Raw genomic sequence first — 20294 nt, 5'->3', positions numbered from 1 at the left:
CCGGGGGTCATGATTTTAACAATTTAGAATCTACACTACCCAAGGATGCTTCCACATAGGTTTCAGCTTTTCTGGCCTAGTGGTTCTTGAGAAGAAGATTTTTTAATGACCCCACCCTATTTTTGTCTTTTCTTGATTATCTCCCTTTGTAAGGGGACTTGGCCCTTTATTTTAACAATTTAAACTCCCCTTCACCCAGGGATACTTTGTACCAAGTTTGGTTAAAATTGGCCCAGTGGTTCTTGAGAAGAAGTTGAAAATGTGAAAAGTTTACAGACGGACGGACGGACAGACGGACAGACGGACGGACGGACGACGGACAACGGGTGATCAGAAAAGCTCACTTGAGCTTTCAGCTCAGGTGAGCTAAAAAGGTTAATAAAGTCTTTCATAGTTCATTTATTGAATATGCAGAATACATTCAGAATTGTAACAGATTAGACGGTTATCAGTCATAATGTAAATACAGGTATAGTCATCCTAATAATTATAACTGATTGAAATTTTATTTGTAATAAAAGCAAGACATTGCAAGTACAATAAATCCGGACTTATTCTAGGTTCTTAAGATTTTCTGCCACTAGTCCAATATATAATTGTGGCCAAAATAAAATTATTTAAAATAAATTCATGGCTGTTTAATATATAAATAGAAATTTTTGTTCCCGTTTTATTTTTGCCCTTGTTGCAATTAGGTAAATTTAAAATTGGGTGAATTGAAAAAAAAAAGACGGCATTATCTCCTATAGGCTCAACTTTGTCTGGTCGAATTTTGCAAATAATTTGCAATTGTGAGAAGGCGAAAATAATATGGGCCGGTTTACAGCATATCCTTTCTGCAAGTCAATAGTGACAACAGTATGTATCCGAATACAGTAGACAAATCATACATTATAATAATTTAATTTATACACTTTTGAGACAAAAAGGGTATTCCTGAAGATAAATTCCGTAATAGACATAAGTACTCGTATACTGAATTCTCTACAGAAATTTTACACACTGCAGTTTTCTCTCTGTATATCAATATTTATATATTTCATTTTATCCTATGCGAGACATTTTTTTGCTTTAAAAAACTGACAAAATTCAATTGAAAGACAACTCTAGCATCATTTGTATCACTAGATACATCCAGGCTACCTGGTCTCTGAAAATAAAATCCTGATCAACCAAGAAACAGAAAAAACAGGTCTTCATGCCAATATAAACTGTACTGATAATAATATAGACTGCACTGATGATACTGGGTACTTGATGCTGATTATGATATATCTCATTTAAAATATTTTTGTTTAAAAAAAATTTAAATCATACTGACTAGTTCTTTGTTTGGAAACCACAATCTGTATGTTTTGATTACCAAACAGTCATGGGTGCATCAATAAAAGTTTTACATACATACTGGTAACAAATTGTGAAATTTTTAACATCGTGCAAAACTGAATTCCTAAATTTTCACTTTATCATTGATGAGAAACACTAAGTAATTACATAATTATAGTAAATCTACCAGAAAACATGCATATCATCACAATAAACATGGAATTCTATCTACTTTCTTATTCAAAGAGAAAGTAACACATCCAAAAAAAAATAACAAAGAGAAAGTAACACCATCCAAAGTGAAAGTTAAAACAAAGAGAAAGTAAAACATACTTATCCAAAGAGAAGTCACAAAACATTTCCATGGTAATTTGATGGTAAGTCTGACTACAAACTTGTTATGTCTGTGAATTTTATAAGGAACACATAGGGAAAAAAATTTAAATGGTCATTCATAAGATACAATTGAACAAGACTTACAGCTGAACAACAAAGCTTCATATAGTTACATGTAGACAAAGACTAGAAATGCAAGGTGTCATTGGTAGTGTTTACAACATAGTCCATTTCAGATTTGGATGCATTGCTACTGTAAAGTCATAAATTCCCTGGCAGTCACTGCTATGACATAATATGTTTAACAGAAATCATAACAAAAATAATCTAAGTCATTGTATTTCATCAATCTATTATTGGTACATTGACCCTGAATTCTTTCATTGTTTTACATATAGCAAATGATTTTGAGAATTGCAGAAGTTGTATCCATGCATTTATCTGCCTATACTTACAGCAAAAATCTCTAATATCATTAGCTACATATCATTTAAGAAAACTTTTTTCCAGATGTTTATGTTAAAAAAGTTCTTTCTGGAGATTCATTAGTATGGACAATTTTCATTACATATTTCTTTCAGGGGACTTTTGACAGAGGGAAGGAGCACAGCTGGTCAAAAAAGGCTTTACATACAATATACTAATCATGGGCGCTGAATTATTTAAATTACCAGGTACACATGTACAGACATTAACTGGTAAAAATGTGCCTCTTCACAACACAAGAAATTTACCGATAATTAAAAAAAAAATAAGACAAAAATTCAACATTAAAAAAAAAAATTACTTTGCAATGATCAGGATTTTAAAAAAAAGCATAGATGTAAATTTTCTCAAATTATACTTCATTCAGTGTAGCAATTCAACAAATTTAAACTGTCATTACTATTTTAATACAATACTTTTTTCAAGTTATTTTTCCAGAAATGAAATAACAAGAATGGATTAACTTTTTAAGTCCTGCATTTAAATAATCAATTAAATTGTCTCCACTGATTTTTTTCAAAGATCGATGGGTGTAATAAATCAAAGAGTTTATGGTTATTTTCAATTCTAATGTTTTTCTAGTTAACATACATATATATAAATCCTAATTTAAATGTAAATTAATCTATATAATGTCATATGAAATGAACATATAATACTTAACTTGGGACATATCACTAAACATGGCTCTAAATATGTCGATAAATTACAATACTCTTTGTCTTTTGAAAACAAATAACAAAAACACATTCATAAGACACATCTGTAAAATTCTGACTTTTGAGGAACTTGGTCAATCTCTGTGCTTTCCTTATAATGCTGAATACCATTAAATATTGTTTTTACTATTTAACTTCAATTGGATTGTTTTTCAAAACACAATACTGCAACCAAAGGGAAACAACTTGTGCACCCAGTGTGAAACTACCAAAAATTCAAAAATAACTAACTAGTACTAAAATACAGCCCAATTTCTACAAACATGTATATATTATTCTTAAATTCTGTATAAAAAATAAGTAATTCTCTGGTTTTGACATACATGACCAATATACCATATCTGTGGTTATTAACTCTCCTCTACGATAGCACTACAACTACATGTAATAACATTATATTACATGACACATATTTCAAAACAATAACAATGGTCCAAAATATTTAACATTGGCAAGCAGTTTACTGAACAAAATATGTATTAACAAAATCTATCAACTTTTACCAAAGTTCATCCCTAAAATCGCACACATTTATGTTAACAAACCAACTCTCACTAGAAATAAAATAACAGCCTTCCAGTCACATGACCCACACACAATCACTAGCACTACCGTGAGGGTTTGTTACCCCCCTCTCCCCCAGGCTTGGGTATGTCAAGTTTTGGTGCCAATGTTTTTTTCTGGTCTGCCTGGTTCTCTCCTTTCTTCTGGAGAGGAGTTGGGGCTAAAGTATTTTCTTTCTGCTTTACTGATGTTAAAGTTTCAGTCTTTTTGGCTGTTGTTTTTACCTCCTTGTCCACCCTGGTCATTTTCTTTGGTTCTGGTTCGGAGTCTTCCATTTCTATTTTGGTGATGGTGTTGATACCGTATGGTTTAAGATGATAAATGAGATATTCTAAGACATACATCATATTAGGGTTCACATAATGAAATGAGATTGCGTAGTCACTGCAACACTCTGGTCCCTGTTAAAGAAACAATACACATTCTTGTGTAAACACATACAATTACAGAAATCCTACCATGCTGTAATGTAACTGACTTAAATTGTTATAATGTTCAACAATTCTTTGAAAAGAAAATTTTTTATCTCATTGTCTCAAGCAAAACCTTCATGTATTAAAGAATGAGGGTGTACAAGGCAAGGCCAATCCCTCTCTCTCAGTTAATATTTACCGTTAACTCAATTTTTCGAAGTTTATATATCAGACCTGTTTACCCAAATTGTTGTCTTTCAGTATTTTTCATTAGATTTGTCAGTGAGATTTGGCATTTGCCTGTAAGATTTCACTTTTCATCGACTGTACATATATTACTAGAAAACAACTACATTTCTGATTACCAAAACATGGTTTAATAACAAAGCAAAACGTCATACACTGCTCTCTTTTGAGTGATTTCTGTCATTTTTTAAACCACCGCGTTTTGGCAACTTAAATGTTTGAAAATTTTCTCTTCTTTAGCGATTAAAAAGTGTAAAACTGAGACAGATAACGAAAACTAATTGCTAAAATCCATATGAACGGACTTCCGTATTTTCGTTATAGCAAAACGTAAGACGTATTTTGGACTGAAAATCCATACAAAATATGGCGAAATCGTAAGAGTAAACAGGTCTGATATATGGAAAAGTTTTATTTTCAAAAATTATTGTCAGTTGTTAGTAATGACATCTTTAACACATTTCATTCAATCGTTTTATTGAATAACTTATTAACTGATAAGTTTACTGTTAAAGCATATTTTGTGAAAAATGGGACTATTAGAGCCAATAAACATGATTTTTGAATACATGTATAAATGGGTCAAGTCTCCATTCTACATAAACATTTAAATGATAAGGGAAAATCAATGTAAAATCTTTTTCATGTTTCAAAAGAAATGGATTCTGAACCCATTCTTTATGAAAATTGAAATTTTCTGAAAAAAATGACATGTTCCAAGACTTCCAACAAACTCGTTTGTATAAATATCACTGCAGACACAGCTACATGTAAGTTAAAAGAAGACTGTGTAGTGAAGTGGTTCAACATTACGCCTCACCGCCAAAGAGCTAGGTTCACTTTATGCATAAAATGGCCCTGTCCCTATATCAATTAATTGACTATCACCCTCTGTCCCATTTCATATATCAAAATAAAGTAGAAACTTAGTGCTTTCATTTCCTACAAAAAATTTCTTTTTGAGAAACCAGGTATTGGAAAACAGGCTTTGAGAAAATGCAATGTTCTTGAATTTTGTAGAAAACATGCATATTTGACTACCTTCAACAAAGAATTAAAATATGAGCACAGCCCACGATCCAAAAATTAAAACATGTTTTGTGATCTTCAGACACAGATCTTTCATTATGTAATTGCATATTTTGGATCAGAGGTTGTGCTCTATATGAAATATTGAAAAAATGCCTCAACTTTTGGCCATTTTTAAGGGAATTTTCAGGATATGGGAAAAATGATGCATTTTATGACGTCATAATGCATTGACTAGAGAGAAAATTACGTCATGTTCAATGGATACACGGTCACCAAGGGTCCAAGTTATAAATACTGCATTTTCAACCAAAACTGAGCAGTTTCGATTTTTCAGAAATTCTCAGGGCCAAAAAAGGCCCTAAGTGGCTCTTGCTCTTTGAAGTGATTTCGAATCATGCATGAGGCCATATTTTTTTTTCTTTTCATATACCTTAAGGTGTAACATCCCTCTGATAAGAGATATAATTTTTCAAGGAAATCATTCCAAGCAATCCAATGAATTGTCTTGTCAAGTTTAATAATGACGACCATTTTACAGTCAACTCATTCCAATCTGATCAAACGTACAAATATTGATTTCTTTTTTCTATTGCCAATATTTTTATTAATTACTTACAATGTATAATAGTTTACCTAAAACATTTATACTCAGTTCCTTTAACAGACCTGTTTACCCAAATTGTTGTCTTTCAGTATTTTTCATTAGATTTGTCAGTGAGATTTGGCATTTGCCTGTAAGATTTCACTTTTCATCGACTGTACATATATTACTAGAAAACAACTACATTTCTGATTACCAAAACATGGTTTAATAACAAAGCAAAACGTCATACACTGCTCTCTTTTGAGTGATTTCTGTCATTTTTTAAACCACCGCGTTTTGGCAACTTAAATGTTTGAAAATTTTCTCTCCTTTAGCGATTAAAAAGTGTAAAACTGAGACAGATAACGAAAACTAATTGCTAACATCCATATGAACGGACTTCCATATTTTCGTTATAGCAAAACGTAAGACGTATTTTGGACTGAAAATCCGTACAAAATATGGCGAAATCGTAAGAGTAAACAGGTCTGCATTAAACAAAGAAGATTGAGATATTTCTATCTCTTAACATATAATTCCTTTAATTGTTACAGAAATTTCAGATGCAGAATTCTTATAATCAATTAATTAAAATATTTTTTTACTAAAAATATTTTGAAGAACAATAATGGAAAGATAACTCTTGTAGATGGATGCATTTTATTTTACAAGCACAGGAAACAATGTGATATTCTGATTTAAAAAGCAATGCTTCATTATGTTTTCTAATGCGAATTAGATAGGTATGATTGCAAATATTATTTTTTATATACCTTATATTTTTAATTTTATTGTGAGATAGAATATTATTGATCTTTCTATTTACCATATCAAATTTTCTTCACATCATGATTAGACATAATATTCATTTCTGAAAAAGAAAGCAACGCTTCATACTTCAAACTGTTTTTCATCTGAATCTAATGCTATTGTTGTTGATGAAAATCAATGTTGGGAAATTTAAAAAAAATTGGTGAAATTTGGAGCAGAGGGATATTTCACCTTAAAACATAACTGAAAAATAAATTATTTTTCAATAAATAATTCAATGAAATAAGGAATCAAAGGTGTAAATTAAAGCTTACACTGAAAAATAAATTTTGAAAAATTTTACTTTTTCAATTAACTTTTTGAATTGAGAAATAATTTGTCTCATAGTGGGGGATTGTCCTCGCCTTGTACACCTCCATTCTTTACATAGGCCAACCCCAAAGATTAAACTGTGTACATGCAAATTCATCCACTTATTGTGCCATTACAACATTTAGTGACTCGTTTTTGAAGTAAATAAATAAAAAACTAGAAATATGTCCATAGGACATGAATGCCCCGCCGAGGGTATATTAGTAATGCAACATGAAAATTTGTATTAGTGTATGACATTTGATGAGAATATCTTGAATAGCTTCTTTAAAATTGAAATTGAAATCTAAAAAGTTGGATATAGATGTTAAATTCTCACCAAATTATGTATAAGTGCATAAACTTACATAAATATATCTTAAATGGTTTCTTTAAAATTAAGCAAAATGTATTAGCATATGACGTTTCATAAAAATATTACGAATGTTTTCTTAAAAACGGAGTTAAACACAAATTGAGAAAAGTGAGGTCAAGGTGAAAGGAAAAGTCAAGGTCAAAAAACATTGATGCAGTTGAATAGCTTACATAAGTATGTATCAGCATATAAAGTTTGACACTAATTTAAGAAAAGTGAGGTCAAGGTCAAAGGAATGGTCAAGGTCAAAAAATGTTGATGCAGTTGAATGGCTTACATCAGTATGTATCAACATATGAAGTTTGATTACACTACCTTGAATGGTATCTTTAAAACTGAGCTAAAATCTAATTTAAGGAAAGTGAAGTCAAGGTCAAATGAAAGGTTAAGGTCAAAAAATGTTGATGCAGTTGCATAGCTCTCATCAATATCTATCAGCATATGAAGCTTGATAAAAATATCTTGGATAGTTTCTTTGAAACTGAGCTTTGAACAGAGCTAAACGCAAAGTGTGACGGAAAGACAGATGGAAAGACGGACATGACAAACACTATATGCCCCGGCTATATTCATGGCAGGGCATAACAAACAAATACCTGCTTCAAAAGATTATGATTGTGACATTCTCAGTGATTTTCTCTTGTTTTTACCTGCTTCACTGGGTGAAAGTTGTAAGAGAAGTACCACATATCTTTGGGGAGGATCCCAGGAATTAAGTGGTGTTCCGGTACAAAAGGCATAAATCTCTCACGCCCCAGCTTATCCAAGCTGTCACCTAAAAATATCAATCATAATAATAAGTGCCTGTTACTTAAAAACTCAATCAAGTAATGCTGAAAGTGACATATGGTTTTAACATCAAATTGTGAAAACAGCCAGGGGATTTAAGTAGATTCTGTACATATTTTTCAGAATCTTTGCACAAACTAAAAGTTGATAACACAGGAATAATTAAGCCTTGACATAATCTTCAGTCTTTGAATATTGTTTTTCAAGTCGTTGGCAAACAAGAGTTTCTTTACTGCCTGTTTAATGTACATTGTAAACATGACTTGTTAGTTTCTTTTCTTAACTCCTGTAACAGTTACTGAAGCTGCAAATCATTAGGTATGTACATTGCCAAACTTATGCAAGCTTAAAAACTCAAGCCAACTGGAATTAAATTTAATCTAACAAAGTAAACAAGTAAATTTTACAGTAACTTCCATTGATACAAATTTTTATCTTTATACAAAAGCAGTACGTAATTCCACCTGGTGTCCTTATCGAACTCATGACCATTCCTCTATCATGACTTGTGAGTTGATCAGATAATACCACCTTTTCCATACCTTGTGACTTATTACTACATTTATAGATGTAGAGCATTTAGCCTATTACTTTTATTCTAATTAGAGGGCAGGCAATACCATAGCTCTCATTTCTAATATACTATTCATTACTCTTGAATGAATAAATAAATAATAAATGTCACAGCCTTGTATAAGTAGTAAAACATATTGTTGAAAATAAATCGCAACACGGCTGCTGGGTTCAATATTTATATACTCTACGTTTATGGAATATGTACAGAAAAAGGGTGACCTGAAATTTAATAGCAGGTAAAAAAAAATTCCCCCTACCTGTAGACACAATTTTTTTAATCCTGGGTTGGGAGAGGGCAAGCAATTTTTTTTAATGATGAACAAATTAATTAGAATAATTAAGATATACATGAGAAATTATATGAATTAGTTACTTGGTAAATTATGTGCATAGAATATTATATATCTGCACAGTGATTATAGATCAGGCTCCAGGGCCATAAAACGTAGACAATAAGCTCACTTTTGATCTCAGTCTAATTTTCACAGAAGGAATAATTGTGGAAAAGAGAGACTGAGATCAAAAGTGCACTCATCTAACTTTCATGGCCCCAGAGCCAGATGTGGAATCCATCTGATAGCTCTATAATAGTGTAATATTAAATTTTTAATATTAAAATGCAGGGTAAATTTTTTCGTAAGAAATGTTTTGGTGTTTTCTTTGTATATCTAGTATTATATTTCTTTGTACCTTTCAAATATTATTGTATGTTTTATATTGTTTCCAGAGCCAGTTGTTATTATTGTTGTGAAAATGATGAAAAATACATATTAGAAACAAGTAGGTCTTCTTCCTATTATATATGACGGGATTTCCCATTACAAAAATGGTGCCCAACATAAAAGATTCTCAACTCATCTAGAGCATTTCTCTACGCCACAATGACTCATCAAGTGGTACAATGATGTCTAGAAATATATATCTATTCACAGTGACCTTGACCTTTGACCTCATCCTGCTTATTTTACCTGCAGTCACTCCAACTCTCTGCATACATTTTCCGAACTCCAAATCCTCCGCCCCTCCGGCATCCACCCGACAAAACTTTGGATCATCCACTCCCTTCTCCACAAATTTCTTGAGTGCCATCTTGCTGAGGACGTAGCCCGCCCCACCAGACATGTAGCCCTGGGGGACATATGGCTTAAACCGTCTACCATAGTACATTGGTTCATTCGTCTTCTTGTCTGCTAGGAAATATCTGCAGCAAAATTTGAGAGAGAGAACATGTCATCTTCAATTTGTTTTCTATCGAGTTTCTTATCTTATTAAAAAGCCTGCAAGGCAAAATTTTTATTAAATTTTGTGATGTTCTTCAGCTCCTTGAACAGATGAATTTCTGAAAATATAGCATGGAACATCAAGAAAATGTATCTGATACACAAAATTATTATACCTATTTATTATGTGCAGACTTAGATCAAGGGGTATTTGGAACAATAATGAATTAGCTTTGTTGGTATTATGTATCTACAAAATCATTTTGGCTTTTATATTCAGGTAGTACTTAAACAGTTGATCAAGGTCATACACAACATACCTTACCTACTGATAATTTTTCAAGATATTCTTAATTTCAGATTATAGAGTCATCAAATGTTCGTAGACAGACTCTATAATTTCAGATTATAGAGTCATCAAATGTTCGTAGACAAAAAATCAGCATGCATTTCCAGGGGTTTTGAATTGATATCAATTGATGAAAATGCTTGTATAATTTAAAGAAAAATACACAAAAATTACTAAGAATATATTCAAGATGTTTTCTCATCAAAATTTGTTCTAGAAGAGGTGTACAACACCATATATAGACATCAAAAAAAGTAGCACACAGGTCTCTCAATTATTAGAACTCTTCAACTCAAGGGAATAATTAATATAATAAAATCAAACTTTGTTGCCATCACTGAATGCAATGCAATTACGAAGTCATAGTGTATACTTTCAAGCGAGATTTGTGATAAAGATGAGGATCGAGTTATTACTTAATATTCGATGTCCAGAATTTGGGACAACTTGTGCGTGCTGATGTACAGCATACAATTAACACATATATATTGTTTATGAAGATAAATTTTTGAAAGAGATAGACAGATGTTTGATAGGAATTTCTGATCAGCACATTTTTTACCATATTAGGAGATCTGTTAACAATAGAATAATGTAACGAATCCATAATCAAGTTCATATAGATCGGTAACAGTCTGCTCTGTGGTTTTGATGGGAATTACGATAAAAGAGGGTATACAAATACATATATCACATATAAAATTTATATATCAACCCAGTCAGTATAGTCTGACTGCTGATGGTATAGTCTAAAATTGATGGTGAATCTGTTAAATCAATATAATCTTTATAAAGGACTGCATATATCTAATTAAAATTTAAGGCAGGCTGTCAAGAACCTGTCTCTTGAACCATTGTTCCTGGCTTTTTGGTATGGCAGGCTTTTGATCAATGGTCTGGCTAAAATTTGTTTAAATTAAGTGACAATTTAAGATGATGTTAATGTATACTTAATTTATTTGCTATAACTATGTTGCTCATAGTAAATGTATAAAAAAAGTTTAAAACTTAATTTCAGCATGCTTTCTTATTATCATGCTAATTAATATAAACAGTTTACTATTGCTTGATCTTTAAATTGAATTTTGTTTCTTCCACAAAATATGTACATGATGTACCGTCTTAATTTGAAACTCAGGATAAACAGCACAGAAAGCTTTTACTTTTTTTTTTAAAATATTTAAGGAATGAATTTAATAGCTACCCAATTTATACGGTATGAAGTGGGTTGGGGCAGTTTACGCTTTATAAACCGCGGAGCGGTTTATAAAAAAGCATAAACTGTTTGTTTTTTTGTTTGTTTGTTTGGGTAGCTATTAATTTCATTCCTTATAATTAATTTTCATTCATTTAATGTAAGAAAAAAGATGATTGCCTTTAAAAAAAATGACTTCAAATTGTACAAAATTTTAAATGTAACGTCAGGTGGACCGATACGTTTTTGACGCAAGTCACTGTGACGTAGGCAACCCAATTTATATGATTTAAAGTTAATTTTTTTATCCAATCAAATGTTGCCTTACAATCAGAATTAAATTATTACACCATAATTGAAATAGGCCACTCAAAATTTGAGATTTTTTAGTATTAGGTAGTTATGGAAAACATATAAACATAGGTAGATTCTTATCAAAGATTAGAATTAAGCTCACCTTTTCTTCACACGTTTTTTTAAGATCACAAGATATGAAAGTTATTATTTTTAAATTTTCACTTATATGCATATGGGCAAAGACATTATTTTACAGCCTGTGTTAAATAAATTCTTGACGTGTTACAAAAAAGATGTTAAATTCTTCACTTTGCTGATTAATTTATGAAACAGTAAGTCCCATACATGACTAGTTAATTAAAATAATGATGATAAAAGAAAGCTAGCTGTCTTATTTGAAAATGCAGATCATTCTAATACCAATGGTACATTTTTTTTCTCATTAATTTATGATTTCTATTTCAGCAATATAATCAATCAATTTCCCTAGTATCTTCATTATGAACTACGTTGTTTAAAGTCATTAATTGGATTCATCAAATAAATTGCTATAATTATCTCCTAGATGTTTCAAGGTCATGCAATTCATCATTTAATATCACACAGGTGCTCAATTATTTATGCCTTGAAACAATATTACATATTTATATATAGCACCAAGTAAGATCATGAAGATAAGGCAAATCTCTTAAAAAACAATGTATCTGCATTGGGATATAAGAATTAAATAACAAATAAATATTTATTCACAAGGGACCATGCTCGCATACATGTACATACAAGATTTGAAATATATACAGATCTTTTAATTACAGTTGGCAAATTTTATCATATGATATTATACAGGACGTAATGTACTCGAAATTGTTGTGGAAAAGAACCTGATATTCTACTTCCAATACTGGAAATTGTCACACTTTATCCCAAATTTAAAATAAAAGAATCAAGTTCTAAATTGAATATGATATTCTCATTTTTATCCCAAATTTAGGATTATACATTATATTACCTGTTGAATTGTTTTAATTCATTCAACTATGCAGAATGGTTTTAAATGAGTATTTATTTTAGTTCTTTTAATAGTAAAACACGTACATAAGTACATGTGAACACTTAAAACATCCTGTTCTTAAGTACCTTTCATAATCATGATAATAAACTTTTACGTAAGATACAAGCATTTGTACACATGTACAGTAAATTTCCTGTTGCTGAGAGAAAAACTAAAACATGTACATATGTAGTATATATATATGTACATGTACCTAAAATTTCTTTAAATATTTGGTTTGTTCATGTTGTTTACTACCACAGGAGTAGCTTGTCTTATCAGAAGTTTTCTATATAACTGGAATATTTTTATTACCTATCACCTAAGCATACAAACATAGCAGGTAAACTGAATACCTGTGTCCCTAGTTTTAATATATTTAAAAGTCCAAACACAAACTCTAGTATGGTCTTTTGATCAGCTACTGTTCTTTCACTAGAAGACACATTAATTTTATGATAACATGGTCAGTTATAAAGAGTTTAGCTATAAGCTTCTCCGACAAGATTATTAATGAATGCATAACAATGGAAGTCCACTTAAGCAGAAGGTAATCAATTGAAGGAATATCTGGAGGTGAGAGAAAAGAAATATTTTCTCTTGCTTTATATTCAACTGACAAATCCTTTTGCATAAGGATTTAAAATAATAGAACCCATCAATGTTTAATGCAGGTTGCAAAAGTCCGGGTTTTTAAGGGAAAAAAGGATTAAATGCTGTTAACATGGTTAAAGGAGAAAAGTTATTGACATGAAACACTAAAACTTTGTACAACGTGCATTAAAATTTTTTACCTAAGGTTTTCCACAATTACATAGGTATCATCATCTGCTTTCATAAACCAGTCTGCATCATTAAAATGATTTTGATAAATATATTTAAAGGCAGCTTTGGTTTTGGCCCAGAGATTGTTACGACCCTCTTCCACTTTCAGAGCAACAGCCGGCAGCGAGGAATCAGCAGAAGAACTCATGAACAGCAGTTTGTTGCAGCGCTTGCCCCAGGTTGCTTTGACATGGCGAGCTTTACTATTATGGTTTGTAGGGTTGGTCATCACCCAACACAAAACTCGGACTTTCTTTTCCAAGACACGTGCCACTTCAGATAGCTCTTCTGTAAGGAAAAACAGTGAACATGTTGGAAGTACTTTACTAGATCAAAGGCATCAACATCATAATCATGATAACGACTAAGTATTACTTTGTTAGAAAGATGGCAATATATCATACATGCATTTAAATTAAGCCCCATACATGAAGCATCAATTGGGCACTCAACTTTTCTTGTCAATATAATTATACAATCACATCTCATGTAAATCTTATTTTTGAAAAACATCATATTAATTGATTTTTCTTGCATTTTATCATGATCAAAATTTTACCAGCCAATGTCTATTTCACATACATATATACCAAATGGATTTATGATATTGAATTAAGATATCACCGGTAAAAAACCGCTCCCTTTTCGGCTTTCATATTTTTAACATGTTTGAAGACTTCATTCCTCTGACACACGAAATGTACTTAGGATATAAATAATTAATGAACGACATGAAAAATTCTTAAAAATACTATAATAAATACCAGAAGTGAAATGAGAGACATGTCACTTTTGATACAAATGTAAAACACCATCATTCATACACTGTACATTTTTAAACAATTTTCACAAAATTTTGATGATACATGGATATCTTTGGGTCTCTGATGAAGTCTTAAACATTAATTACTTTGGTTGATTTATACACATGGCACATATGGTGTCCATTAATATCTTTATAGCAACCATTATTCAAAGTTGTTTGCCTTTCTGCTGTTAGAAATGAAGTTTTATAGCACAATAAAATATGCACATATGCCTCAGCACAAGAAAAAAAGGATAGATCTATAGATACTAAAGATTAATTATGTAATATTCACCCACAAAACATGTGCTGCATTTATTAAGGTATAATACGATTTTGTTATCTAAGAAGACTCAATTCTTCCCAGTTTTGTTGATTTGTTGTTTGGCTTTCTGTGATGATAAATGTATAATATTTCAATCAATAAATTTTAATTAATAGAATACTTTGTGAAATGATTAAGCATCTGAATGAACAGAGAGTGTTTCAGTGCAAGCAAACATGAACAGTTTGCATTACATACAATATTACTTCATCCAAAACAACAATGACATTCGATCAAGGCCAACAATAATCAAAGTACTGAAAGTACTGGGAAGCGCTAAGCAATGTTTGCAAATTTGAAACTCATCAGATTTATTTTGAATTTAAATTGCCTGTTGTATTGGAATAAGTAATATGTTAACAGTGCAACCGCTGGGGCGAGCACAGCTTTTGATACATATTCACTTTAAAATAAAACTTGTATCCGCCTCTTTAAAACACACAAGGTTAGATTTGAAGGTTCGAGTCTGTGGCATCACATGACGTCGTTATACATGTATCGTTATTTAACAAAGAGAGTGAAATTTATTATACGAATTCATTAAAGCAAGTCAGTTACTTTTTTTTATTTTTGAAGTTTACTTTGTTTATCACAGGAAAGAGCAATACCGCAGTTATGGAAAAAATGTTTATTTATGTTAAATTGCATTTCCGGAAGTTATTAGGGAAAAATGTTCATTTGGAGCAATGTGCACAGTCCGAATTTACTCTTCGCCCCGGTGTTACTTTGAGAGCTTGTTTGCAGTTATGAGCAGCAATCGCTTCTAGTTTTCTTTTTCTTTTACATCATTACAATTATGCAAATTTATCCTTATTTCGCAGGTTCGAATCCCACTGTGGGACGTGGAGACCGGTCCTTTGGATGAGACCGTACAAACCGAGGTTCCGTGTCGCAGTAGGTGCTGGTACGTAAAAGATACCTCACTGCTCAAAGGCCGTAAGTGCCGAGCATAGGTCTAAATTTGCTGCCCTCTACAGCCAAGTGGTGTAGTCTCTGTATGAGTGAAAAATTCTCGAAAAGACATTACACACATACGCACACACAAAAAGCAAGTTTATAGAAAATTCAAGTTCCAATCCTAATTTGCTTAACTTCAAATTAAAATGGCTTAGCCACAATACTTCGTATCAGTAGAGTATCTATAAAAATATAATAAGGCATAACATATAATTTCTCTTAAATTTTTTAACGTGGTTCACCAAATGTAAGGCAAAATATTTCACCAGCACTTCTTTCTCTTGTGTCTTTAAAAAAGTATTTAATAAGCTTTTAAAAAGCCCACAGGAATGGATTTGCGGTGTTTTCAATCATAGGCGCTTGGTTTCAGGATTGTGTATTTTTTGTATTATGTGTTTTCCTAGGTTTGTCTGAATACATTAAAATAAAAAAGTCGCTGAAATTAGGACTTTTAAAATTATATATATTATTTCTGTATGTAAAAAGATTCGAGGTTCGACACTCGTCATCTGGGATTCCTGGAGTTCCTCGGTTTACACTTAATTATATTCAATACTACACTTCTCCATCGCCTTAGGAGTCCATAAAATGTAGCTTTGCATATATATAAATCGGAAGCAATTGGAAAAAGGAGGGGGGGGGGTCGACGAGTTTTCCGACAAAATTCAGACTATACATATAGCTATACATTTGCTGGAAAATGTATATTTTAACCAATTTTGAACACTTGAAAATGTCTTTGATATTCCTCTTATTAAATGAGCAACATTGAAAGCTAAAAATGTTCTGGTGATAATTTTTATTAATAAATTCATTCCGTGTTCACGCGTGTTTCAGATTGAAGATTTGCTGTTGTTGACTGTGATTTTATTTGTTGAAAATTAAAGTGCACTCGGAAAAAATAAGACATTATTTTTTTATTGCTTCGATAAAAAATTCCTTATTGATAACATATTTATTAAAATTATGAATAAAAGATCTTTAAAACAACTAAATATTTTGTCTGAATTGTGTTTAGCATATTTCATTTTTTTTCTCATATTCATAAGCGATTTATAAATTTACGATTTGTAATGTAAAGAGATAAGAACCGCCCTTATCCACTAAGAGCGGATTGTACTACTCTCTGTCTCACTATTTGACACCTATAATTAGAACTGCACGTAACGCAGTACTTGACGAAAATAGCCGAAGAGAGTCGGGGATTTCCAGTTGCATATTTTTAGAAGATTCAGTGGAGTTATCTAACTTGCTTAAATTAGTGGCGCTGGATCGCGAACGGAAGTAGTATTAAGATGCCAGTAAGCGCTTTGCGCTGTGCTTAGCGCTTAAAAATTGATTTGTCTGATGTACTCCAACGGACCCATCAAAATCCCCCCTACACATTTTTTTTTTTATCAGTACATGTATCTTTATACAAAAATAACTTGAATTTTGAAATTCCTAATTCATAAAGATGGTAAATAGGGAATAAACCTACAATCTAACTCTTTAATCAACAATTAAACATATTAATGCAAGTCATCAATATAATTTCCAAATTTTACCACTTTCTCAATTTAAAATTCCCAAATGAAAGGGTACAGGACACTGTACCAAAGAGGGTCAATTAAGCCCTAGCTGTTTTAGCAACAAATATTAAATCTGTCTACTGTCCCAACCATTTAGTATAGATCATTAAATTTCTAAGTCTGTGATTTTGATGACGATTATCAATCATCCGGAACACCTCGGGCCTTTCACTGTGAAAGGCCCGAGGTGTTCCGGATGGATTATCAATGTGTTTTAAAAATAATTTTAAAAAACCTACCTGCCCAACTTGAAAAATGTGGGCAGGAGTACATCAAATTAAACTAAAAAAATTTCAAAATGGCCCAACATAGAACTCACCCCCCCCCCCCCCACGACCTCCTCTCATACCATATCCTCCTTCCTACTGAACACGTTTAACATATATGACCTATCTCTTCTGAAGGTTAATCAATGTGTGATGAATAATTTGAATTATCCACTCCTTCTAAAGGTTTTACCTTAATATTTTTATTGTTACTTACTTAATGATGAATACAAAAACTCAGTAATCTGATTAAAATCAGATCCTTAATCTATTCCTCCCTTTTTTCTTTATTGTCACTACACGAGGCGTAGTACGCACATGTTAAACATGCAGAGTCAAACAAACAACTGAATGATTTTATTAAGATTGAAAGACTCATCTGCTTACCTACTCTAAATTTAAATATACAGACTTTTAATATATTAAGTAGTACTTTAAACATGTTAAATAAAAATCTTAATTTGCTAGGAAGAAAAAGATTAATCATTGGTTCTAGCATACTTATTCTCTGTATAAAACATATTAGGTTATCATAAAAATTGTCTAAAAATTAAAATTACAAGAAAAATTGGAATTTTGATGATGAAAATATTTAAAAGGAAAAAGATCACAAACAAGTAATACATGTAGTGATAGACTGATAGTATCTTGTATGCTTAGAGCAACATGACTGTCAGAGGCTATTTTTTTTTCATGATAAACAACACAAAAATTGGATAAATAGTATTGCAGAGACAAGAATATAGTACTACATTCACAGGTTTAAACATATAGGGAAAAAAGGTATTTAAAGTTTTATAATGGTAACAGGAAAGGAGAAAATGTGTGGCTGGACTGAAAATTAAACCTGGGACCCCTGCATCTCTATTCAGGTGCTCTACCAATATAGCTATTCAGGCAGATATCCACGGCCCAAACCATTACATTCTTCCCTCCTTAAATTGTTTTCACCCTCGAAGTCTTACACAACCCAAGTTCATTTTGCCCATGGCAGGACTTTCACCTGCAAGTCAAGGGGTGGTCAACAGCACCAAATTATGTAACAGGATAGGATAAAATGTATGGCAGGACTGGAAATCGAACCTGGGGACCCAGGGTTTAATATTTGTTGCTGATTTTTAGATATAGAGAGTGGGGTAGATTTTATAAAATGTTTGTTTTAGGTAATTTTTCGAATTGTTGGTATAGATTATATCACAAATATGTTAATGAAAGATAATTTATGAGAGAAAAGGCCCGGGGGTCTATATCGATGGGGGGGGGGGGGGGGTCCTGTCCTCAAGCACCTGTGATGCAAGTAAGGTAAGGTCAATTGAAAATTGACTCTATTTTTTTCCAAAATTAAAGTACAATATCCCAAATGACAAGTACATCGAAATTTTCAGATACTTTTCAATAATTTTGACTTTGGAGATTAGATAAAGATCTAAAAGATGTATGAAGAGGTCATGTATATGGCATATAGCTATATAGGTCCCTGTTCTGAGGACAGGGGTCTATATGCTATATACATGCAAGTCCCTTGTAGAGGATAATTCTACAATTTAACTATCTTGATTCATCAATATTTCTAATTTTTGTAACTTTACATTTTTCCACTTTAAAATTCTTAATTGAAAGGGTACATCAACATGATCAAGACCCTGACGTACCAAAAAGGGAGCAATTAACAGTGATGCTTCAATCTGTGAAATTCATGGAAAATCAATGCCTTAAACATGTTAAAACCTTTTCAAATTTATCTGACTGTTATCACCACCAGAGTTTCCCTGCAGAGATAGGTCCTGTTTGGTAAGGTCAAGCGAAGCCTTATCAGAAATACACGTACACTGTACCTTTAAACACACCGGAAAATCTATGATCCGCCTTTACACAAATCTGATAAACAGTCGTAATTTACAGAGAACCATTACCTGAGTGAGTGCTGAATTGCTGATCCGCCCATTCAATAATCTGATTGGGACCGGCTACGTTATCATTCTCTCCATGACTGTGAGGACTTTGGGGGAAAAAACCTCCAAAAATAAACCCTGGGTTGGATTTCTGTTTCGGTGAATGATTAATGTTCACACGACTGTAGAAGGAATACAAATAGGTAACACTGAATCCAAAGAAAATTCCGAATGCAAAAAGCGTCAAACTTGTCCTGTCTACCATTGTTGTTTTTCTCACATTCCACCCTCGGGCTTCTTGTTTACATTTTTGTCACTTTACAACAGAGACTGACGACAAGGCCAAACTGCCAAAGGCTGACATGTTGTAAGCCTTTTGTACCTCCGCACATTGAAAATCGAAAGTAAAAGGCGGGAAATTTTAAATTAGGGAATTTTTGTTGTATATATATATATATGCTTCAGTTAATACCATAATAGCCACTGGTTTCTGAAAAAACGAAAATGGTATAATAATACAATCACCTAACGATACTTATTCTTCTTATATAAAAAATACCCCCTTACTCAATAAATCATTCATAAGGTAGGGGTACATTTTCAATCCTTAAGTTAGTTTTTAAAGTGTATAAAATAAAATAAGTATCCAGACCGATTCATTTGACTTCACTGTATACAAGAAAGTTCTACAAGATGCAAATGACTATGTAAACACAGGTTGGAGACTACATGGTGTTTAAACAGCAATAAACACTTCACAAACTGGCCAATTACTCCCGCTATCTCAGTTTTAATTAGCTCCAAATCAGTTAAAATAGATACGTAAAACGCTAAATTATCAACGCTCAGGATTTTTTCTTATTTAAGGGGATGAAGGACACATGGTCACATGACTCTGTTTAACTACGTCATAGTCTCCGTTTATATAAGTGCAAAACGTGTAAACCATCAATTCTTGTATAAGTCTTTGACA

The 20294-nt window shown here is 31.9% G+C and overlaps 1 protein-coding gene across 1 annotated transcript; it reads right to left on the bottom strand.

Annotated features, from left to right (window-relative positions):
* Positions 1–379: 379 nt before the first annotated feature.
* Positions 380–19702, bottom strand: LOC133194044 (glycoprotein-N-acetylgalactosamine 3-beta-galactosyltransferase 1-like). The gene is made up of 5 exons (XM_061329969.1): positions 19343–19702; positions 13475–13793; positions 9537–9769; positions 7854–7978; positions 380–3832 (listed from the first exon to the last, which is right to left on the bottom strand). Exons 1-5 carry the CDS (start codon positions 19584–19586, stop codon positions 3476–3478), a joined length of 1278 nt encoding a protein of 425 aa, XP_061185953.1. The 5' UTR covers positions 19587–19702; the 3' UTR covers positions 380–3475.
* Positions 19703–20294: the final 592 nt, after the last annotated feature.

The sequence above is a fragment of the Saccostrea echinata genome, unplaced genomic scaffold (genome assembly GCF_033153115.1).
Source record: "Saccostrea echinata isolate AGI-Se365-2 ecotype Australia unplaced genomic scaffold, CSIRO_AGI_Sech_v1 ptg000028l, whole genome shotgun sequence".
In the NCBI taxonomy this organism is placed as follows: domain Eukaryota; kingdom Metazoa; phylum Mollusca; class Bivalvia; order Ostreida; family Ostreidae; genus Saccostrea; species Saccostrea echinata.
Note: the sequence above shows the minus strand (reverse complement) of the source record. Positions and strands in the feature narration are given on the sequence as shown.

Bases quoted from the DNA above. Each gene is read 5' to 3' on its own strand.
- LOC133194044 (XM_061329969.1), bottom strand. From the start codon at position 19,586: ATGGTAGACAGGACAAGTTTGACGCTTTTTGCATTCGGAATTTTCTTT. The intron at 13,794-19,342 runs GTAATGGTTCTC...TTTTCCTTACAG, and splicing joins GCAATTCAGCACTCACTCAG to AAGAGCTATCTGAAGTGGCA. The intron at 9,770-13,474 runs GTAAAAAATTTT...ATTTTGCTGCAG, and splicing joins GTAATTGTGGAAAACCTTAG to ATATTTCCTAGCAGACAAGA.